Consider the following 21,074-nt stretch of genomic DNA (forward strand, 5'->3'; position numbering starts at 1 on the left):
CAGATGAAGAACTTTTTAGTATGTGGATTTAAGCAAAAGGGATCCAGACTCCCATTCCTAACCACTGGCAAGTCTCTCTCATCAAAAATTAGGGGATGGAAAATAAATGGAATGGTATTTAGGTATGATCTTCTTATATCTGTTCAAGTGGCACTTACCCACCAATGGGTTTTTACCAGAAGACAGCTGAAAACAGGCGAAAGTGCACCATTTTCTCCAGAAGCACAATCCTTTGATTTGACTGTGACTGCGCTGGATGATAAATACTCTGAGATGTTTTCCTGAAGTGAAACTCAGAACTGCAATTCTCCCCAAACTCTCCTTTGTCTATTATCTACTGACTAGTGTCTTATACGTTCAGGAGAATTAGGAGATTCTAAACACATCTGAGTAATTATGAGAATCAAAACCCTTTGTCGCTATAATGGAAAAAACTACGATGCGTGTCCATTTAAACTAGTAAAGCAGAGTTGACTGTTATTAAAAGATGGCCCAAAGCTGACAAATGTAAAGAATTATCTGTGTGCTTTTAAGTTATATATACATTAGACTGCAGTGATACATTTATCAGATGCCTTACAGTATTAAAAATAGTCATTGCATGCAGAAGTATTACCAATGCTGCTCTCCGTGTCTTGAACTTCATTTGTCTACCTTCGGATTTTATGTAATCTTCATCCTCAATAGGTTTATTTCTCTTATTTATTTATTTATTTATTTATTTTAAATTAGGAATAAAAGGAATAACTCGTTTTTGTTCCAGAACTGCATTTCCAGTGGATCTGGCTATCTTGCTGACTTGAAAACATCAAAAAGGTAGATGGCTGCGGTATTTTAGACTGACACTGACCTGAAAAAGTGTAATGACGAATCTAAGAAAATAATGAACTAGACTCAAAGCTAAGACATGAAAATTAATAATCAGGATACCTGCCTGACACTAATCTCACGCAGCGGGAATCTAACAGTAATTCAAGATATTAATTCTGAGAAAGGTTAATTTGCAAAAGTGCACTTTCAAAAGGACCAAGACAATGATTCTGCGAAAAAACCGCTGCCAGCCAGTCTAACACAGATTCTGACACAACAAAAAAGCAATTTGAAGCTTCATTTTCAATCAAACAGAACGTTAGTCATGAAAACCTACTGCTGAGATACTCTCGTATAGGTTTTTGTTTGTTGTTATTGTTGCTTTTTTTCCAGCTATGTTGTTTAAAGAACAATTTATATAATTTCTTCTGTTACTATTTCTCAAATATGAGTTAAAAGAAAAAAATAAATCAAGGTATTCTGGTTTGTAATGGTTGTCAACCCATCTAAGTGCAGTGATTTGTGTTATTACTATAACTGCCACTGTCAGTAACAGAATTGCATGTCCCTGCATTACTCTTTCAGTTCCTACACTCTAACAGTCTCTATTTTTAGACTAATCATTATTGTTTTCCGTAGTAACAAGGCTGCCTCTGGCTTTTTTCTTTTCTCTTTTCCTCTTTTTTCTCTTTTTCTCTTTTTCTCTTTTTCTCTTTTTCTCTTTTTCTCCCTCCCCCTCCCTCCTCCTCCCCTTCCTCCCTCCCTCCTCCCTCCCTCCTCCCTCCCTCCCTCCCTCCCTCCTCTCCCTTCCTTCCTACCTTCCTTCCTTCCTTCCTCCTTCCCTTCCTTCCTTCCTTCCCTTCCTTCCTTCCTTCCTTCCTTCCTTCCTTCCTTTCCTTCCTTCCTTCCTTCCTTCTTCCTTACTTCCTTCCTTCCTTCCTTCCTTCCTTCCTTCCTTCCTTCCTTCCTTCCTTCCTTCCTTCCTTCCTCACCCTTCCTTCCTTCCTTCCTTCCTTCCTTCCTTCCTTCCTTCCTTCCTTCTCATTCCTTCCTTCCTTCCTTCCTTCCTTCCTTCCTTCCTTCCTTCCTTCCTTCCTTCCTCCTTCCTTCTTCCAGTCCTTCCCTTCCTTCCTTCCTTCTTCCTTCCTTCCTTCCTTCCTTCCTTCCTCCTTCTCCTTCCTTCCTTCCTTCCTTCCTTCTCCTTCCTTCCTAGTAAAGAAGAAAAATTATGATTTCATAGAAGCAAAGAATTAGATGTGTCAGTCAATAAATCCAGCATCTTGCTGCTGCACACACAGAATCAAGAACCACTGAGTCTGGAAACAACCTCCAAGATCATCCAGTCCAACTATCCACCTACCACCAATATTTTCTCCACTAAACCATGTCCCTTAGTGTAACATCTAAATGTTTCTTGAACACTGTACCATAAGCTTCTGTAGTGGAAATGCAAAGTCACAGCCTGGAACGGTGACTGAGCACCTGCTGTTAAAGCAGGGCCAATCAAGGGTGCATGCAACACACTGAGTGACTGGAAGTTGTTGAGCCAGAATCCATCCCTTCCCAGGGGAGGTAGGGGTGTCTCTCTGGAGATCCTTGTGTACCTACTGTGTCTCGAGGATAAGCAGCTTCTTTCCCTTGTTTCTGTGCCCATGGCTGTTGCGTTTGAGCTGTTTTTGTGTGCTGCAGCCTGGGATCCTGCTGCTCTGCTATCACGGTTGCACTTTTTGTTGCATTACAACTTCCACTTAATACATTTTTTTTTTTAAAGCAACATGTTAAAAAGCAGGTGTTGGTTTTTTTTTTCCAGTTGTTTATGTTTTTGTCTGAAATGCTTGGAAGGCTATTCCAGAAGTCATTGCTTTAGTGAGTAGGAATTATCCTTTGTTTCCATCCTTTTTTTTAAATGCTTGCATATTTAAACCCTGTGTGTAAATGAGACATGGTTATAGCTGTTTATGTGCTGTTTGCTAACTTGCTGAGCCTTGTCTCCGGCTGTCAGATTGTTTTGGTCTTCTCCACAAAATAGTTGCAAAGAAGGAAAGTTCATCCGAAGCAAGGCTGTGAGACTTCACAGTTTAGAAAGAGAGATACTTTGCAGTGTCCTCACTTTGTATGTTTGTCTGCTGTTCCTTTCACTGTAAGGTCGCAGTGCTTTTATCTCCAAAAGAAGACCTGTACATCTATATTTAAAGGAGGGTGCACTCAGAGGTATATATCTCTCTTGGTCCTATTTTGAACACGTAAGGCATCTTTCTGTGCTTTCTGGCTTTTGTCTGTTCAAGAAATGCCTTGTGTTGTTGAGGGAGAAAAGAGCGAAAACAACAAAATAAAGATGGTGAAAAGAAACTGGAGGAAAAGATGAAGGGGACATCTCCAGTCATTGTTTAAACCAATTCCTATTGTGCCGACAAGCCAATGAGGGAAGTTTCTGTTGTGTTGCAGTTGGTACGGCTGAGGGGGCAAGGCAGCTTCATGTTCCCCAAACACTTTTTTTATGCTGCATTAAAACCATTCTAGGATCTGACTGAATGTGTGTTATTGGGCAGCACTGCTTCTTCAACATATTCTCTTCTAATCTCTTTTAATGGACTGCATAAAAATGATCCACTTATTTTGGCTTTATTGGATTTGTATTCAGAGAGGAAGTTATACAGGGTCAAGCTCCACTCTCACTCACTGGCTGTAAGTTTTAAATGTTAGTTATGAAAGTCAGCTGTAGCTTGCATTTTATTAACGTATAGAACCTACTGCATTATTTGTTCTTGGATTTAAAATATATGACCTAGTAAGTATGACAATACAACGAAAGAAACGAGTTAGATTTGAAGCATTTAATTGCTAGAGATCTGATCACTTTTATGTCAGGTCTTCTGCTTTTAAGCTACTTTGAGACAGCTCACAAGGTGATCTGCATGTGCACTACACAGACTGCATTTGTCAGAATAAAGAAGCAAGCAAGTGTCCAAACAGTGCTGCTCTCCAAAGGAAGCTTCTCTGCTGGGCTGAGCTGCTCTCAGTAATTCCCAGTCCCCACTGATTTTATATGATATGTTATGCATTGCGAAGTTTATCTTCCAATCATTTGCATGTGATTGGAATAAAAATGCAGGTCGCCAAAGGTATTATGTTAATTTGGGCAATAGGGAAGTTGAGATAACACAGAAGCATATTTAAATAAAATATGTACTGTTATAACATGCTGGGGGCCGGGGGGGAGGGAGAGATTTCCAATGCTTCTGTGGATGCATGCTGCATCTTAGTGCCTTCCCTTGAAGCAACAGAGTACAAACTGTTCCTACATCAGTGAGCACTTCCTATCCTCCTATCTGATATGCTGCTGCCTTGTGTTTGTCATAGTAAAAATCCTGAAATTGAGACTTTGCTCTCATCACGCTCATTTGTAGTGGATCAAGTCCTGGGATGCTCCCATCTGTTTGAATGAGATCATTCAAACAGTAAGCTGCTGTTCAGTTTGGTTAAGCCGGAAAGATCTGACTCCAGAATGGCCCTATAAAGTTTGGAAACTGAAACTGCTAAAGGACTGGGATATTTTCATTCTCAGATAGTACGGGGACCAGAGAAAACCTTGGTTCAGGAAAACTGTGGCAATGTTCCAAAGCACAGAGGTCAACAGAGTACACAGAAACAATGCTGCAGCTGCCTTGCAGGAGTCAGTTATCTGCTAATCTGCTGGTTTAAAAACATCTACACACAGGAACAATTTTGAGTGATGGGGATGACTGGGTTGATCTTGACCGAAAACGGTGAGTCCATAGAAAAGCCAAATTGAATTGCTCTTGGTGGGAGACCTTTCTGATTAAAGGCTGAGTAATTTGGGGCTATTTGTAAACAGAAACCAAGGTGTTTGTTCATGCATGTGATTTCCAAAACTCATGGTGAATTCATAACAAACCAACCACAAGTCAAATTGGTTTCATATGCAAAAGCTTTTGGTGTATGCTTGGTACTACGCTTATGGATATGACTTGCATAATGTTATTTATGCTTTTAACAAATTTAGATTTACCTCTGAAGAAAAACATATTGAGCTCTGCATTTACTTTTTTAATTTGTGGGTTTATAGCTGAAATAGGGAAGGTTTATTCACTGAGTTTCCACATTTTCAGAGATGCAGTTCACTAAGATGTGTCAGGGGTTACCTTGGAAACAAGCTGAACAATTTATCCCAAGCTCCAGCTCTGCAGCTGCCTCTAATGCAAAGAATCTGCTGAGAACCAGATATATAGACTGGTTGGACAGTAGGTATTTCTATAGGAAGGACTGACTGTTTACCTGACGCTGAAGCGGATAAATAAAATGAAGTAGCAAGCCTCTTCCTTCCCAGGTATTTAAAACCACCTATCTGAAATGGCACGTTCTCTGGGAATGTTTAGCTGAGCCTGACAGATACACTGAGCTTTCCTAAACCTATGAAAAAGCAGATGGATGGAAAGCACTTTGCAGCCCTGAGAACTGAACCAAGTCACCAAATCACTGCAATGGTTTGATCATATAGCATATCTGTTTCTTGAGAAATGAGTTCTCATTGTCTGCTCCGGAGACTGAACTGGGACTTTAATTTCTGTACAAAGCCTTATTTGCCGATCATATCCTTGTCAGGAAGCTCTGTTTTGGAATATTTGAGAACATGTTTTGGGTTTGATGGTGTTCCTACACTGTGTCAAATAAATGGAATTAAGGTGGTTTTTCTTCAGTGTTATCCTTGCTGAAGATTTACCACTTTTAAGGTAAAATTATTTGGGATATTCCTACAAGAGGAAAACACTTTAAATCTTCAATCAGAGAGGTTAAACTTAAATATATATATTTTAATGGGTTCTTTAAAAGAGACAAATATAGCAAATACAACATTTATTATTCCAGACTTTCTTATCCATTTTCTAGTCAGGCCAATGCTTATTACTTTTCCTCCTCTGTAATTAATTTCTGAAGTAATTCTTAAATGCCGTGTTCTGTTTACTTCCAGTAGTTATCAGCTGATGTGTCCTGCCCTCTAGCAGCATGTTATGCAAGTGGTTAATCAAGCATTTGGTTTGTGGTGCTTTGTTTTGTATTTTTTATTTTGATTTTTGTACAGCTCTCATGAATTAATCTGTTCTTCAGTGCCCACCCCAATGGGGCAGTGAGTCAGTGTGCATTCACTTCACTAGATGAACAGCACAAACTGGGAGACATCCAGCTCACTGGCTCGGGCTCTAAATAAATAAGCCACATTTCCAGGGTTTTATTTTGTCAGTTCATGTAAAACATTTGAGTGCTGTACTCTTGCAAGAGCCTGAATGCCAAAGATCTCTGATAGAGTTCCTCATTGATTGCTGATTGACTGAAGGATACAGATTATTTCTTTTCCCCCATGGAATCTCATTGAATACTTTCAGCTAAAAATCTTAAGTCATCGATGGCTTGCCTTGCAGTGACTAGCCCTTTGTGAGTGGCTAGGGCTGGATTTGGAGGATCTTGGCTCATCTCCTTCCTGCATTTAAGGTTTTGCCTCACCTTTTGAAATTTTTCCACCTTGCAAAGAACATTTAACTACAAGACGGCCAAGGAAAAACCGTATTACCCAAAAGCATATTAACTTCCAGTTTGTAACTGGACATAAATGATGTTCTCCAGGGGTAGGTACTGGGGCCTATCCTGTTTAATAGATTTATTAATGACATGAATGAAGGTAATGAATTACTCTCAGTAAGTTTGCAGATAACACTGAGTTGGGAAGAAGTGTTGATCTGTCTGGAGATAGGAAGGCCCCATAGTAGGATCTGGACAGGCTGGATCGCTGTGATGAGGCCACTGGGACCAAGTTCAGTCTGACCAAGTACCAGATCCTTTGTGTTTCTGTACCAGAGCTCTTGAATGATCAGACACCTGGCTGGGAGGTGAGCATGAGCAGGTGTGACTGAGCTGAGCTGAGTGAATTGAGCTGCTACAGCCCTTTAAAATCTTTTAAAACTGTCCTGGAATCTACCTTTAACAATAACACAAATCTGACACCTGTGTACATCTACATAATTTAATGGCAGTCAGTGGTATAGTTTGCTATTTGATTTTTTTTACTCCCATTTTCTACTCCAAGAACTTATTTCTTTAAAATTCAGACTGTCTTCAAAAGTTGATATTACTTTCACACATTTAGCAAGAGATATGGAATCCTCTCTGAGTACTACAGTCCTCCTGGATTTTTCCTACAAAAACAAGTATATTTGGAAGGAATTAAATATGAATTAGCAACTTCACCTCAATATAAATATACTGGACACATGTTCAAATACAAAAACTATTTACTGTTCTTACTTACTTTCTTAGTTTTGTCCATTGCCTTCAGTATAGTAATGTTTAAGTCCTCCAAAACAGAGAGAACATTTTCATATTCTCCTAAGTGCTGTGAAAAATATTCTGAAAGAAGAAGAATATCCACGTCACCTATTCATTGCTGGTAAATTTGATATTTCATCAAATATCAACATATTCAAGTCTGAAGTTAGCCATGGTATTCTCATTGGCTATCTAAATATATGAAGTGATCAAGGCTTACAATGAAAGGAATGGTTTGCTTTGAAATTTTGATAATATTTTCTAAATATAGAAGTATTTCAGGAGCCTGGTGACAAAGCCTGGTATTACTGAGACTGAATGCAATGATTTAGAAAGAAAATGTGTTGTGCATTTGTGCCCTGGAAATGAAGCTCCCTTTTTGAGGAGCTATGGAAATAAGTCAGACTATAGACTAAACGTATTTGGAGTAAACTCAGCACCAGATTAACATGAGAAACGCCCCAGACGCAATCTGTGGAAGACTTAGAAGGGAGCTGCAGAACTCAGGTTTCATGAGGACTGCTGAAGCTGCCCATATTTAATCAAAATGGAAAGAAAAAAAGTCAGTGCTGGGCTGAGACCTTGGCCAGCTCTCTGGCTGACTGGTGGGTTCGGCCTGTGGGGTGAGCACTGAGCAGGCCTGCAGTGCACAAACCACCCCAAAAGCTGTGTATCACTCCTAGAACAAAGCTCCATTCTTCCTTGGCCAGGTTTGTATATTATTGGCCAGATTCTGAGCTAACAGGAGTCATCACAGCACAACTGATTTTGGTTAAGTCACTAAATATTTCTCTATGTGCCACATGTTGAGAAGCCCCTCAGTGGGTTCCTGAGCATGGGCAGAGTCACCTTGCAGGCAAATACATCAGCTGGCACTCAAATCTACAGCCTTGTCAACTTTTTAAAAGTGTTTAGCGTCACTGACCATGGTAAAATCCGATAGGGCACTGTTTGCTGACATCTTTTCCCAGAAATAGCCTGCTTTTGACAAGCATAACTATCTGTTTGACATCCTGTGGGAGGACTTGAAGAAATTTTCTGTAAATACTTTTTGTTGCAAACAGCACCCCTAAGTCATGGAAAAAAACTTCATGACTTACAGCCAGGAGCAGGACACAGAGGTAGGTCATTGGGCCACTGGCGCCTTGCAGGAGGATTTTGTGATTAAGGATGACAGAATGTGTCAAACTGCTGTTCACACAGAACTGAGTTGGAGGCAAGTAATGAACTGCCCTCCAGTGGGATACGAAAATCTTTTTCAGGATTGCCCAAACACTCCTACCTTTGAAAGCAATGAACTAGGAAAATATCCCATAGGGAAGGAGACTGAGGTGTAATCTCTTCACTAAAACAAAGTTCTTAAAGCTTGGACAATCTGAAGTATGGATTAAGAAAAAATATTTTCTTACTCATTATATATAAATGGATGACTGTCTGAAAGATTATAAGCCATCTGCATTCTTCAAGTGTACTTGTTTCAATGTAATTTACATATTTTCTGCTTGAACTACAAAGGTTAGACCGAAAGAAATATCATCTTATAACACATGGTATGTTCACTTGCACAGGGCTGCTGCAGGCAGAGCTTATCTTCATGCTCAGTGAGGAACTTACCGCAAAGCTCTTCAGTGTCAAGATTGCTGGAAAGATAAGAGGATAGTGCGTTAGTGAGCTCAGTCATGGCGCTGTTGCACTGGTAGATGGCAGGACTCAAAGATCAGTTTTGACAGGAATATGAAGCTCCTCTGCCTGGGCTCTAGCTTGGCCCCTGCTGCATTGTGTAGGCACCTCTTGAGCCATGCTGCAGCCCTTCTGCCCCACAGCCTCCCTTCCACATCACATTCGCTCCACTTCAAGACATGGCACCTTCCTACTTAACAACAACACCTGCCCAGCCCCTGTGCATTATGCTGTGGAGTCTCAGAGCTGTCATAAATCCATTTTAACACCAGAATTTGTGGGTGTTTTTTTTATTTTGTTTGCTTGTTAGTTTTTTCCCCTACCTGCACTCCTTTTCTGTGTCTGTCATGCTGGACAGCATGGCTCTGTTCAGCCCTCCATGCTAAGCAAAAGAAAAAACAATGTTTGTTTTCCATTGGTTTTTCTTCCAAGAGATGAAGTACAACAGGAGGACAAAACCAGAGATAGATTATGTATGCTGAGAAGCTGTAAGTCTTTCTGGCCATACGAAACAGTTCCAGCAGCAAAATTAGTGACATGAAAATAATAGCTGCATTGCTATATTGTCATGAAATACACACATAGTAGAAGTACATGAAGGTAAGCAAGTATTCTTTAAATCTGAAGACTGTTTATTTCAAACAGATTTCAGCCAGATGGACTTTTAAGCACTCTTTTCTCTCTGAGGTTTTAAGAATCAAAAGAGAAACCATCTGAGCTGCAGCTTGGTTGGCACGTTGACTTTTCCCAGGGAGAAGCTGATTATTAAAGAAACTTAAAAGCATGAATATCCTTCTTGAATCTTGCTAATGGGTGAATACTGAGTGGCTGATTGCAGTTAGGATTTTTTCACTTATCTTTTTAATGTTTTTTTGTTTTTGTTTTTTTTTTTGTTTGTTTTCTTAATTGACCTCTTAATAAAATTATGAAACGTTATTACCTCAAAGTCATCTTCACAAATGGTAACTTTCCTATATCTGACTTTTATTTATGAGAAAGTGTCATGGTTTTGAAACACACAGAAATTTCAGGATCCTGGGTTCTCAAAAACTTTTGTAATCAGGGCTCTGGTCTGGGCATTTTTAACTGATGATGTAAACAAAGCTTTCCTGAAACTTTCATTAACTAAAGGTGACCTGAACATTTGAATGGACCAAGCAAGATGGCTGCAATGGGGAAATTCAGTCTGTAAGAATTAGTGCTGAGAAACTTAACCTAGATCAGTAAGCTATTTGATGGGAACAGTATCACTGCTTAACCATGGCTGATCTTGCAACCACTTCTACAGTCAGCAGTCATTTTTGAAACACTGCCGATGTTTGGTCCACAAATGCAAACTGAGATCTGATAAATGACCTCAGAATACCAGGATACTACATGGCAGGAGTTTGCTGTTCTGATTCCATCCTCTTGCTTATTTTCTGCCCCTTCGCATCTTTTGTGCTAATCCTTCTCTTTGAAAACGTTTATGTACTTTTCAATTTGCATCTTGATAACAGTGTTTAAAAAAAGCCTTTTATATTGCAAGCCAGTCAAATTTGCTTGATGTTTTCAAATTTCACATTAAAATTCATACTGGTCCTTGCCCTTCTTCTCTATCCTCAGCAGTGTGGTACTAATAGAGCACTATGACATGGCTCAGAGGATTTCAGCATTGCTGCCATCAGAACACCTGTGTTAGTCTCACTAATGCAGTTGCAAATGGACTACAATTGAAAATGGAAAAGTATTTAGACGCTGAATTTATATTCAATTAGAATTGGGCACTTAAATAATTAGAAAATTAGTGTCTAAAGTGATTTGTGCAACAGCACTCAAGAAGCCTGTAACAGAGCATGACAAAAAGAATGTGGATTTCACTCCAGCATCCTTGTGGTATTTCCTTTTCTGTTATAAACATCTTTTGGGGCTGCATTGTTCAAGAATGCCCTGCTGGGAGGGGATGCTATTCGAGGAGGGACACTGTAATTTTTTGTGTCACTGATTATTTCATGCTCTCAGAAATAAAATGTTTCATTATGCAATGTGACTGTTAGCAAACCTGCTGTTCTTTTTCTGCACACAAACAACTTTGAGCAACCCGCAGGATGTCACAGAAGCAATTAAAGAAGTTTGAAATACATTTAACAGTAGACGAGCGAGGCACACACCAAGGGGCTGTTTGTGCAGCTTGGTACTCAGGTTTACGATGGGCACCTGTTCATCATTTCAGTGTGCATATATGCCAAGGGTGCTTCTGCTCAAACCTATAATCTAACTTCACTGAATGTATAATTTGCATGGTGACGCACATCCAGGCTCAGGCTCTCTGCTCCTGGTAAGTGCCCAAAGGATGGGGTGTAGCCAAATGCATTCACATCACATCAGCACAATCATTTTTTAAACCTCTGCTCTCTGTTTGCTTTCTGACTACTAAATGCCATGCTTTTACATGCCTGACTGTGTCTACAATGCTCTCTATCTAATAATGTGAGCAGTTTTTAAAGGTCTACTGCAAATATGCTACTGTCTGATAAAAAAAATTGGTATTATCTGTTGCTCAGTGATAAACGTATAAGCAAATTCACTTGGCCAAAGTGCCTGTTTGTGGTATAGAATGGAGGCATGTGAAGCAGCTGTGACTGCTCCCTGGTTCTGCCCACCACTGTCCACCATGGGTTGGGATTGGCCAGAGCAGGAAGGTAGAAGCCATTCCACCTATCCGCTGATGGACAGTGACATCTCTTCAGCAAAGGAATAACATACAGTGTGGACTCTCTTCATTTACAGTGGTTATTTTATTGAAGAACACAATACTGTATTTAAGATTTAATGAACTAACTTCATTTAGGATATCCTCTGCTACTATGACTGTAACTGAAGAAGTACAGTATGTCAGATCTCCATTCTCAGGACTGAGAAGAATTGATTTCAGAGGCTTGAACCAACTTTCTTTGTGCCCATTTGCACATCTCTGATAAATTTGGTTTCAGGGAGGAAAGCTCAAGGCTGGCATCTCCTGTTGCTAAGCAGAAGTATATAATTTGTGAATGAAAGGAAATGTCATGATACACAGCGCAAGGGCAGCTGAATAGTCATCAGTGCATGTTCTCAGCCAAAAGCTGTGAGCTTTTTGCAGCAAGCTTGCGTAACATCCCACTTCAAGTCAGTCAAATGAGGCACTTGCTCCAACACTACAGAGAATGTAGTGTAAAGGAAACTTAGAATATGCACACTTGCATTTTAAGGACATTCTGCTTCATATCTCCTTTGCAACAGCAATGAGTTTTTTTGCTCAGGTTTGTTCAAAGTTTCTTATAATTGGAGGCAAACCTGCTTTTGGCTATTACTGAGATCATGGAATCATAGAATCATTGTGTTTGGAAAAGACTACTAAGTTCACGTAGTCCAAACACTGACCCATCCCCACCGTGTCCCTCAGTGCTACATCTACCCTTTTCTTGAACACCTCCAGGGACAGTGACTCCACCGCTTTCCTGGCAGTCTATCCCAATGCATCACCACTCTTTCTACAGAAAAGGGAGGGGAGGAAAAGGGGGCAAAATGAAATAGGGCTCAGGGGCCAATCCCTGGAAAGCCAAACTTCTTGCTTCCCCAAACATACTACTGCTTCAGCCCCAGGGCTAACTGGACCACACATTGTTTGGTCTCTCAAATACAGATTGTCTTTTTCAGCTCTGAGATGGGCAGTGGGGCTGTAGACTGTTTTATTGTCCCAGATTTTGCTATACTAAATAACTGTACAGCTTGCTTATAGCTAGTTTCAGACCAAAATATAACTTCAGTGTTGTCACTTACTGCTCTGCATGTGGAGGGAACAGAGGAGAGAGTAAAGGATTTTTTCTGCCAGCAACTTCCCCCAAAACCACCCTTGTCCTTCTCATTAGGCAAGGATGCAATGAACTTCATGGATGGCTGGCCATCCTTAATGACCTCAGTTATGCCTGTGTTTCTAAAAGTGCTTTAATAATGCTATTAAAAATTGTGGATGCTAAAATCCCTGGAGAACTGTGCAGTGTCTGCAGAGCCATTTGCTAGCAGATTCTGAATCACATCGGCCAAAATGAGACAAGAGCCAACATCATGATGGCTCTTTTGCCATGGGTGGGGTACTTTGCAGGTTTTCACCCTTTAGGAGATGACAATGATGCTTCAGCTTTGGAGTTCATTCCAAAACAATTTATCTCAAATGGAAGCTACCCCTGCCATTAAACAGTGAGCTCATTGCTGATGTCTTCCGAAGAACTGATCTGAAATGAAACCTTCTAGGTCAGTTCCATTTAGAACACTGCAATTGAAATGGCTTGTTACATTTTGTTCGTTTCAGTGGGATCGAGTCTCTTATTTTCTGCAAAAAAACCTGAATTTTATATTAAAAATAACCACTCGCATGGAAAAATTCCAAGCAACTCTATTTGCATCTTGCCTATGTGACCAGAGGATCGTTGTTGGCATCAGAACTCTGTCAATCACTTTCATTACACTTTTATTCAGTCATGAAATGCTGAACTGTATAATCAACTCATTCCGAACAGTATCTTCCCTTTTTCTCTGCACTTCATTTCCAAACTGATTTCTGTAGCTACCATTTGTAAAAGTCTGAAGATTGAAGTCAATACCTGCAATTACGTCTCTTAAATAGCAGCACACACACCTTCCTCATGTCAGGGCTGCGCCACGTACCTGACATTGCTGTTCACTCAAAAAAAAAAATCTATATTTTCTATATATTTCTATAAAAAAATGGGCGAAAGCTAATGTATATTTTTCTCCTGCTTTTTGCTGTTGTTGTTGTTTTTCTTTGCACTGAATAATTCATTTTTGGAAAAAAAATGATTTTAGCTCACTTGCACTTCGTGTTATTACAGAGCCTGTCAGTATCTCATGCTGTTTTTTACTAAACCTTTTTTGTTTCCTGATTGTACTTCCCAGTTCATTATTTTTTCAGTGTACTTGTATTGGACAGCAATAAATGAACAGCACTGAGTGACTGAAACAAAAACACAATACCCAAGGGCCAATATCCACAAGCACTGTTACAGACTGCTGTCAAATTACTAATGAGTTGTTGTGTTTACCACTAGAGTAATGAAGGAAGCACTGTGATCCCATATAACACGTATTTCATTGTAGTTACATTGCACCAGCTAATGCAGGTGGATGGGTTCCCATGGCTGCAAGGACAGTGCTGACATCTCAGATATCAAATTATTGCTATTAGAGCAATCTCAGCCCTTCTCTTTTTGACCCTTTTAACAACTGTTTACGCAGGTGGACAGTGATGGGACAAAGGGGAATGGTTTTAAACTGAGACAGAGGAGGTTTAGGTTAGATATTAGAAGGAAGTTTTTCACACACAAGGTGGTGACGCACTGGAACAGGTTGCCCAAGGAGGCTGTGGATGCCCCATTCCTGGAGGCATTCAAGGCCAGGCTGGATGTGGCTCTGGGCAGCCTGGTCTGGTGGTTGGTGACCCTGCACATAGCAGGGGGTTGAAACTAAATGATCATTGTGGTGCTTTTCAACCCAGGCCATTCTATTACTCTATTATTCTATTATTCTATTATTCTATAATTCTGATTTTATGACCCAGGGAAGGAACTAGGGCACTACTAATGAAGATCTGAGGACTCAGAGCCCTTAATACAGACATTCATGTATTCACTGGGTGTCCAACCTACCCTGCCACAAAAGGATACTCAGTGAATTCAGCATAGCTGAGGACTTTGCAATGAACCAGCCAGAAGGAGCTTAACTAATAGGACATAACACAGGCATCTAGTGTTATTTGAGTTGCTCCAGTATCTTTCCTCATTCACTTACATCCAGCTGCTTCTCCTGTGTCATCATGTCTACTCTGAATTGATGTCTCAGGTGAGAGCATCTTAAATGCCTTATGGCTGAGCAACAACACTGAAGTCTGTGTCAGCAGAGCTACTCCTTAGCTACTTCTTACTTCACTAACTTAGGGAGACCTAGACACCCTGCTGATCTATGCATATATAACTGTAGATGTGTCTTCATTCAGTGCACACCTAGCATGATGGACTATCCCAGATGCCCAGCATCTTCTTGGAGCTGTAGGTACCCAAGGTCCTTAGGCCCACACCAGACTTGTCTCTGGTTTGTACGTGCTTTATCTTCTTTAACTTGTGCCACACACAAAGGCTCAATGGGATACCTGCCTTCGGGAGGTTGTACGTGCTCCAGGTCGGCCTCAACACTCCTCGCATGCCTCCCACCTTGTAATTAAGGTCCTGGCTGAGGACTTCATTTTCCCAGTAAGAAAAATGAGAAAAACAAGTTTGATTCCCCACTGACTCGTATGAGTCAGTAATCAGTGAAGCATTTATCGCACCATCTCTGGCAGTGCTGCAGGCTGAATCCCCTCGAGATGTACTGCATATCTCTTAGTTTGTAACTTTGCCAAATATTCTCATTATCTTCTGACACCTTTCCCCTGAGGTTGCTATTATGCTAAAAACATTTTATGTGAAAGTTATTGGGGGAGGGGGAGGTGGGAAGAAAGAAGGATAAGAGCAAAGGCAAGATTTACTTTAGCAGAGAATGCTAAAAGCACTCATGGATACATTAACCATTTCAAGGAAGTGCAGCATTTGTGTTTTGCCTTATGGCAGGCAATATTAGAGCCCATACGCCATTTCACTAACAAACTATCAAATCTGATAGTTTATGAAGAGGGTTGTGTGGGAAATGTTAAATTTAACAACTGATTGAAAGGAGTCTGAGTTATCCTTAATGTGTTTTACAGTATTTCATCTATGCTTCACAGAAAATGTTATTGATTTTGCAACTTGGGACTATGCTAAGGTGAAAAATGCATGAGTCCTCTTGTGAAAAAAGTGATCACAGTCTGATAGGAGTGGTTTTTTGCCACAAATCAGTGCAGTATTGATAAGGTTAATTGTTTTCTGCTTGCTTATGCTCCTAGTTGGGATATTATGAAAGCTTCACAACAAGTCACCAAATGGCAAAATGTAGCCCAGTGGAACTGTTCAAATACAAAAACACTATTTTGCTTGAAATCCATAGCACTTCTGTGGGGAGGTTGTAAAGATATGGGAATTATGACTGACTTTATGACTATTTGTCCTCTTTTTAGTTTTCAGATTGAACTAATCCCTGTGGACAAACATTTAGGAATCATGATAAATATGCCTTAGCAAGAGCTCCAGTAGCACCACTGATGTTTGCCAATGCTGGCAAAGAACATACAGAGAAACATGGCGTTGTAAAAATATACTTTGCCATTATCATCTTGCAAAGGACTGACCTTAAAAACACATATGCTAAAATTTCAATTTTGAAAACCTGATAGCATTCATCATTCTCTTACACAATCACTGCAGCTGCAACATCTGCCGCTAACACACGGGAATACCTTTGGGTAAAAGGTTGTCTAAGGAAAAGTGGGTGAGACGTAGGCGAACAATACCTTTGAGAAACGCAATAAAGGCTGATACAGACTGAATCTAGAAGTCATGCTAGTGGTATGGCTTGTGCTTCTTTAAGAGCTATGTGAAAAGGCTGTATAACTTCCTGCATCCTTTTCTTTTGTTTTAGGATATCTAGACAGGCTCATGACCAAATTTTGTGATAAAAGCTGTTCTCCCAGTTCACTGGAGGAGAATCAGAATAGGTGACCTTTAAGGGTCCCTTCCAACTCAATTCTGTGATTCCTTGCTTATTAAAGTACTTAAAATACCACATCTGCAATAAAAATACCACTTATTTTACCAATTATATGCAACTACAGGAGAAATATGTTCGCATTTGTGTTTGGTATGCAATGCCATGTGATTCAAGAGGGCCAAGAAACAAAAGAGCAACACAAGAAATAACAACAGGAATATTTAAAAATTAAGGTTGGAAAAGACCACTACGATTATCTAATTCAACCATCCTAATATCACATTGCTCATTTTAGTGGTCATCCGTGGTCTATCTGCTTCGTAATAGGTGCGCTACATTAATTAGGCTTGCCTTTAACAACAACAACAAAAAAATACTTTTCGAATTCTCTTCTTCTACAAGAATGACATTAGGACTCGAGATAATTTGTTAATAGAGAAGTAACGTGCAGAGAAGATACGCGATATGCCCAGTGTTTCAGAGAGTCTGTATTTTAACTGGATAAGAAAGACAAACTCTAGAAATCTTCTCTAGGAGAATCATACATAAGTAGAATTTCTCATCCTCCCCTACTAGAATCAATCACATAATCATAGAATGGTGTGGGTTGAAAAGTACCACAATGATCATTTAGTTTCAACCCCCCTGCTATGTGCAGGGTCACCAACCACCAGACCAGGCTGCCCAGAGCCACATCCAGACTGGCCTTGAATGCCTTCAGGGATGGGGCATCCACAACCTCCCTGGGCAACCTGTTCCAGTGCGTCACCACCTTGTGTGTGAAAAACTTCCTCCTAATATCTAAACCAAACCTCCCCTGTCTCAGTTGTCCTATCACTATCCACCTATGGGAGCAGTCGTTCCCCCTCCAGTTTATATGCTCCCTTAAAGTACTGGGAGGCCACAATGAGGTCTATGAGGTCTCCCCAGAGACTTCTCCAAGCTAAACAAGCCCAGGTCCCTCAACCTTCTCTGTAGGTGAGGTGCTCCAGCCCTCTGATCATCTTAGTGGCCCTCCTCTGGATCCACACCAAAAGCTCTGCAATCAGTCAGAAACTCCTCAGTGATTTCAGGCAAAAACAACAATTTTCACTTCATTCCCTTGGGTAGTTTGAAAATGAAAGCATAATAGATGGTTTTAGGATTGTTTAATATGTGCATGTTTCTCCTAATTCTTACATTGGAAAACTTCCTAAGGTTCACCGAGCATTCTGCTGCTTTTCTTATCCAACTGGTTAATTTAAGGCATTTTACATAATCTGCCCTTTTCTGCAAATGCCAGTGAGTAAAGTTTTGTCCTCATTATATCTGCTTCATGGGATTTTTGCTGGAAAGTCCTAATGAGGAATTTATATTACACTGCCCAAGATGCTTCTCTTTGCTATACCCACCTGATATTTGACATGCTCTGTCTTGCTGTCTTGTGATGACAAGGTTTTGAAACGCAAAAAAAGTGTTAAGGAAAGCCTTTAAAGTGTATTTCCCTTTGTTAAAGAGAAATATCAAATAGTGTAGAATGCTTTCCAGCTCAAAAGTCAGGCATTAAGTGTTTTATCAGTTAAGGACTTTAGGGAAAACGTTCAAAATCTTCTTCTTGTTGTTTCAAAGCTTAAACATGTTTTCTTATAATCTATAGCTAGGTTCTACTCTATAACAAATGATAAGTAAAAATAATGATAATAATAATAAAAACCCTTTCTTCTGATTGGAAAAAGTGATTTAGTGGATTTTCTGAGTCTTCTACTGTTCAGTCCTTCACAGCACGTACTCTTTTTGTACCATGCTTTTTGCCAGGCTTTTCTCAGACAGTGAGAATTATCCCTCCCTGATGGCTGCAGTGTATTACCTGCTCTCAGCTAATAACAGTGGCCTTTGACAAAGCCTCATATATTTCCCAGGAGGAAAATCATAATGTTATTCTTGTTTTTCTACATATTCTTCAGATCTGTCTATTCTCCACTGCAGAAGCTCTAAAAAATAATTAATACAACTTCTACAATAAAAATGTTTTATTTTTCTAATAATAATAATAATAATAATAAAGAACAAAATGAAAAGAAAAAAATGGAGGAAAAGGAAAAAAAAAATAGAATATCTTTAAGATCTTTCTTTTAAAGCTCTCACAGACTTATTAAGGATATTTGTGCCTGACAAAGGTAAATATGTGCAATGGTGGTAACATAAACTGACTGTCAAGCATGTGTAAGGGAACATGAGGAAGTCCAGAGCTCTATGAATGAGCCTTTTAATGAAGGCTAAAAAACTTGTGTGAAGGATATTCTGATAATCAGATTCCCATGGCGTTCCAAGGAGCATGTGGTTCATTTTGCTGGGATTAGATAGACTTCATGCATTGCCTTTGTTCCACAGACTTAGTCACTGTTGTTAAGAAAACTGAGAATATTAAAATGTTAACTTTTAATATACAAGAAATGTTATTTCTTCTGTATCTGGTGCCTAAAAATTTAGCAGTAATTCTGCCATTTTCTTCCTTGAATTTCGAGTACTTACTTAAACACTTTAGACAAATTAGGGAAATAATTTTTTTTCTTACAGTAAAACAAAACCTCCTGTCCCCCTCCCATACTGTCTGCTAAGGTGAATGATCTGTCAGTGAAATATGTTTCTCTGTCTTTGTGGCATCCTAGTACTGAGTCTTTAACACTGGACGCTTTAGGATGGCCTTGGGATAAGGATACCAATGCTTCTGTTTTGTGCTGGCTTGAACCTAATGATTCCAGAGAGATTATTCCTGATCTACAGAAGTGTAAGTGATCAGAGCTAAAGAAACAGATCCACAGAGTTATTTAGTCATTTATTCCTAGGGAGTATATCCTGATGTTTCTATGAATGAGATACCCATATGAACGGTTTTGTTTTGTAATGTGTTAAACAGGTCTCAGAGAAGAATCCAAACCGTAGGCATTTTGTGGCTCAGTTTAATCACATTGAAATATTGGTAAGGAAAAGTTTAGCTTGGAGAAAAGAAGGCCCCAGGGAGACCTCATTGTGGCCTTCCAATACTTGAAGGGAACTTATAAACAGAAGGGGGAGAGAATCAGGAAAAAAAAGCTGAACTTACGGGTTGAGACTATTTACTAAGGTAGAGAAAATGAATAGGTGAATTGTTATGATAAATAATTTTATGTATATATGAATGTGTATAACAAATGATGCACAAGCTATTGCTCATCACCACCTGAACTGCCCAGCTCACTCCCCAAGCAACAGAAGAGAGAAAAGTGAACTCTCCCCCCCCCTTCAAAACTACTGCATGATATCATATGGAATATCCCTTTGGCCAGTTTAAGTCAGCTGTCCTCATTCTGTTCCTCAGTGAAGGGCTCTTCGGGCCCTTCACTGAGAATTGCTTTGGCACTGTACAACACTGCATAGCTGCAATTATAAATATCGGTGTGTTATCAGCATTGTTTTCCTCCAAGATCCAAAATACAGCATCATCCCAGACACTCTAACGAAAACAGTTCCATCCCAGCTGAAACTAAGACACACAGAAAGAGTCCAGTTTAAAAATCACTAGCTCAATAACGCCCTCCTGATTAGCAGTAACTGGGAGATCTGTAGTGAATTACTGCAGATGGACAGAAAGTAAATAAAAAGGAAATACACTCTCTTCTTCAATCACTGTACATAAGAAAAAAATCAGCTGAATAGAGAATGTAGTGACATAATTTTTTATCTGCTGAAAGCAATAAGCAAGGTTGGCAATCTGTGGTGTTAGTCCAGCCATAATGAGGACATCATAGAATCATAGAATCACCAAGGTTGGAAAAGACCTAAAGATCATCCAGTCCAACCATTCACCTATTACCAATAGCTCCCACTAAACCATGTCCCTCAACACAACGTCCAATTGTTCCTTGAATATCAGCACAGTTCCCACAACATCACCAGATAGGATGTCTTTATCTGCCCTTTGTTATTCATGAGTGCTTTGGTTACTTTTTTCCAGGCTCAACTCCTCGCTCTCTTCCAGTATCTGAAAGGTCCTTACAGTGGCAGCAGGGCAAGTCTCTTCTCACTGGTGACAGGTGACAGGATGAGGGGAAATGGCCTCAAGGTACACCAAGGTAAGTTTAGGTTGGACATTAGGAAACACTTCTTTACAGAGAGGGTAGTTAAACACTGGCATAGGCTCCCCAGGGAGGTGGTTGAGTCACCATCCCTGGATGTGTTTATGAGCCGTTTGGATGTGGTGCTCAGAGATATGATTTAGCAGAGGGTTGTTAGATTTAGGGTACTATGGTTAGGTTGCAGTTGGACTTGATGATCTTTGAGGTCTTTTCCAACCTGAGTAATTCCATGATTCTATGAACATCTGGTCAAGTACTCATCTCAGGTAATGAATCAGTGAAGAGGGCTAAAGAATGGAGAAACTGATATTTAATCCTGAAGGAGGCCACAGCCTCACTTCCTTACTAAAATGAGAGGGAAACAGAGAAGACTTGTTCTCCCAATCACATACATCAGAACACACAGGTATTTCTAAAGAGCTTAGAAACAGTGCAGTTGAACAGTTCAGAGCAGAATGACAGTCTAGCTTTCCTAAAGAAGGGAGTAGCACTTTGAGT

At 39.9% G+C, this 21,074-nt stretch overlaps 1 protein-coding gene across 1 annotated transcript in view; it reads right to left on the reverse strand.

Moving 5' to 3' along the window:
* Positions 1-21,074, reverse strand: part of NECAB1 (N-terminal EF-hand calcium binding protein 1) — a 44,320-nt gene that overhangs the window by 15,593 nt on the left and 7,653 nt on the right. Inside the window, exons 4-5 of the mRNA XM_072329997.1 lie at positions 8,764-8,789; positions 7,133-7,230 (exon numbers count right to left, since the gene is read on the reverse strand). Coding sequence (XP_072186098.1) covers positions 7,133-7,230; positions 8,764-8,789 — 124 coding nt within the window. The remainder of the gene's footprint in view (positions 1-7,132; positions 7,231-8,763; positions 8,790-21,074) is intronic.

This window comes from Excalfactoria chinensis, chromosome 2, assembly GCF_039878825.1.
Source record: "Excalfactoria chinensis isolate bCotChi1 chromosome 2, bCotChi1.hap2, whole genome shotgun sequence".
Lineage (NCBI taxonomy): Eukaryota > Metazoa > Chordata > Aves > Galliformes > Phasianidae > Excalfactoria > Excalfactoria chinensis.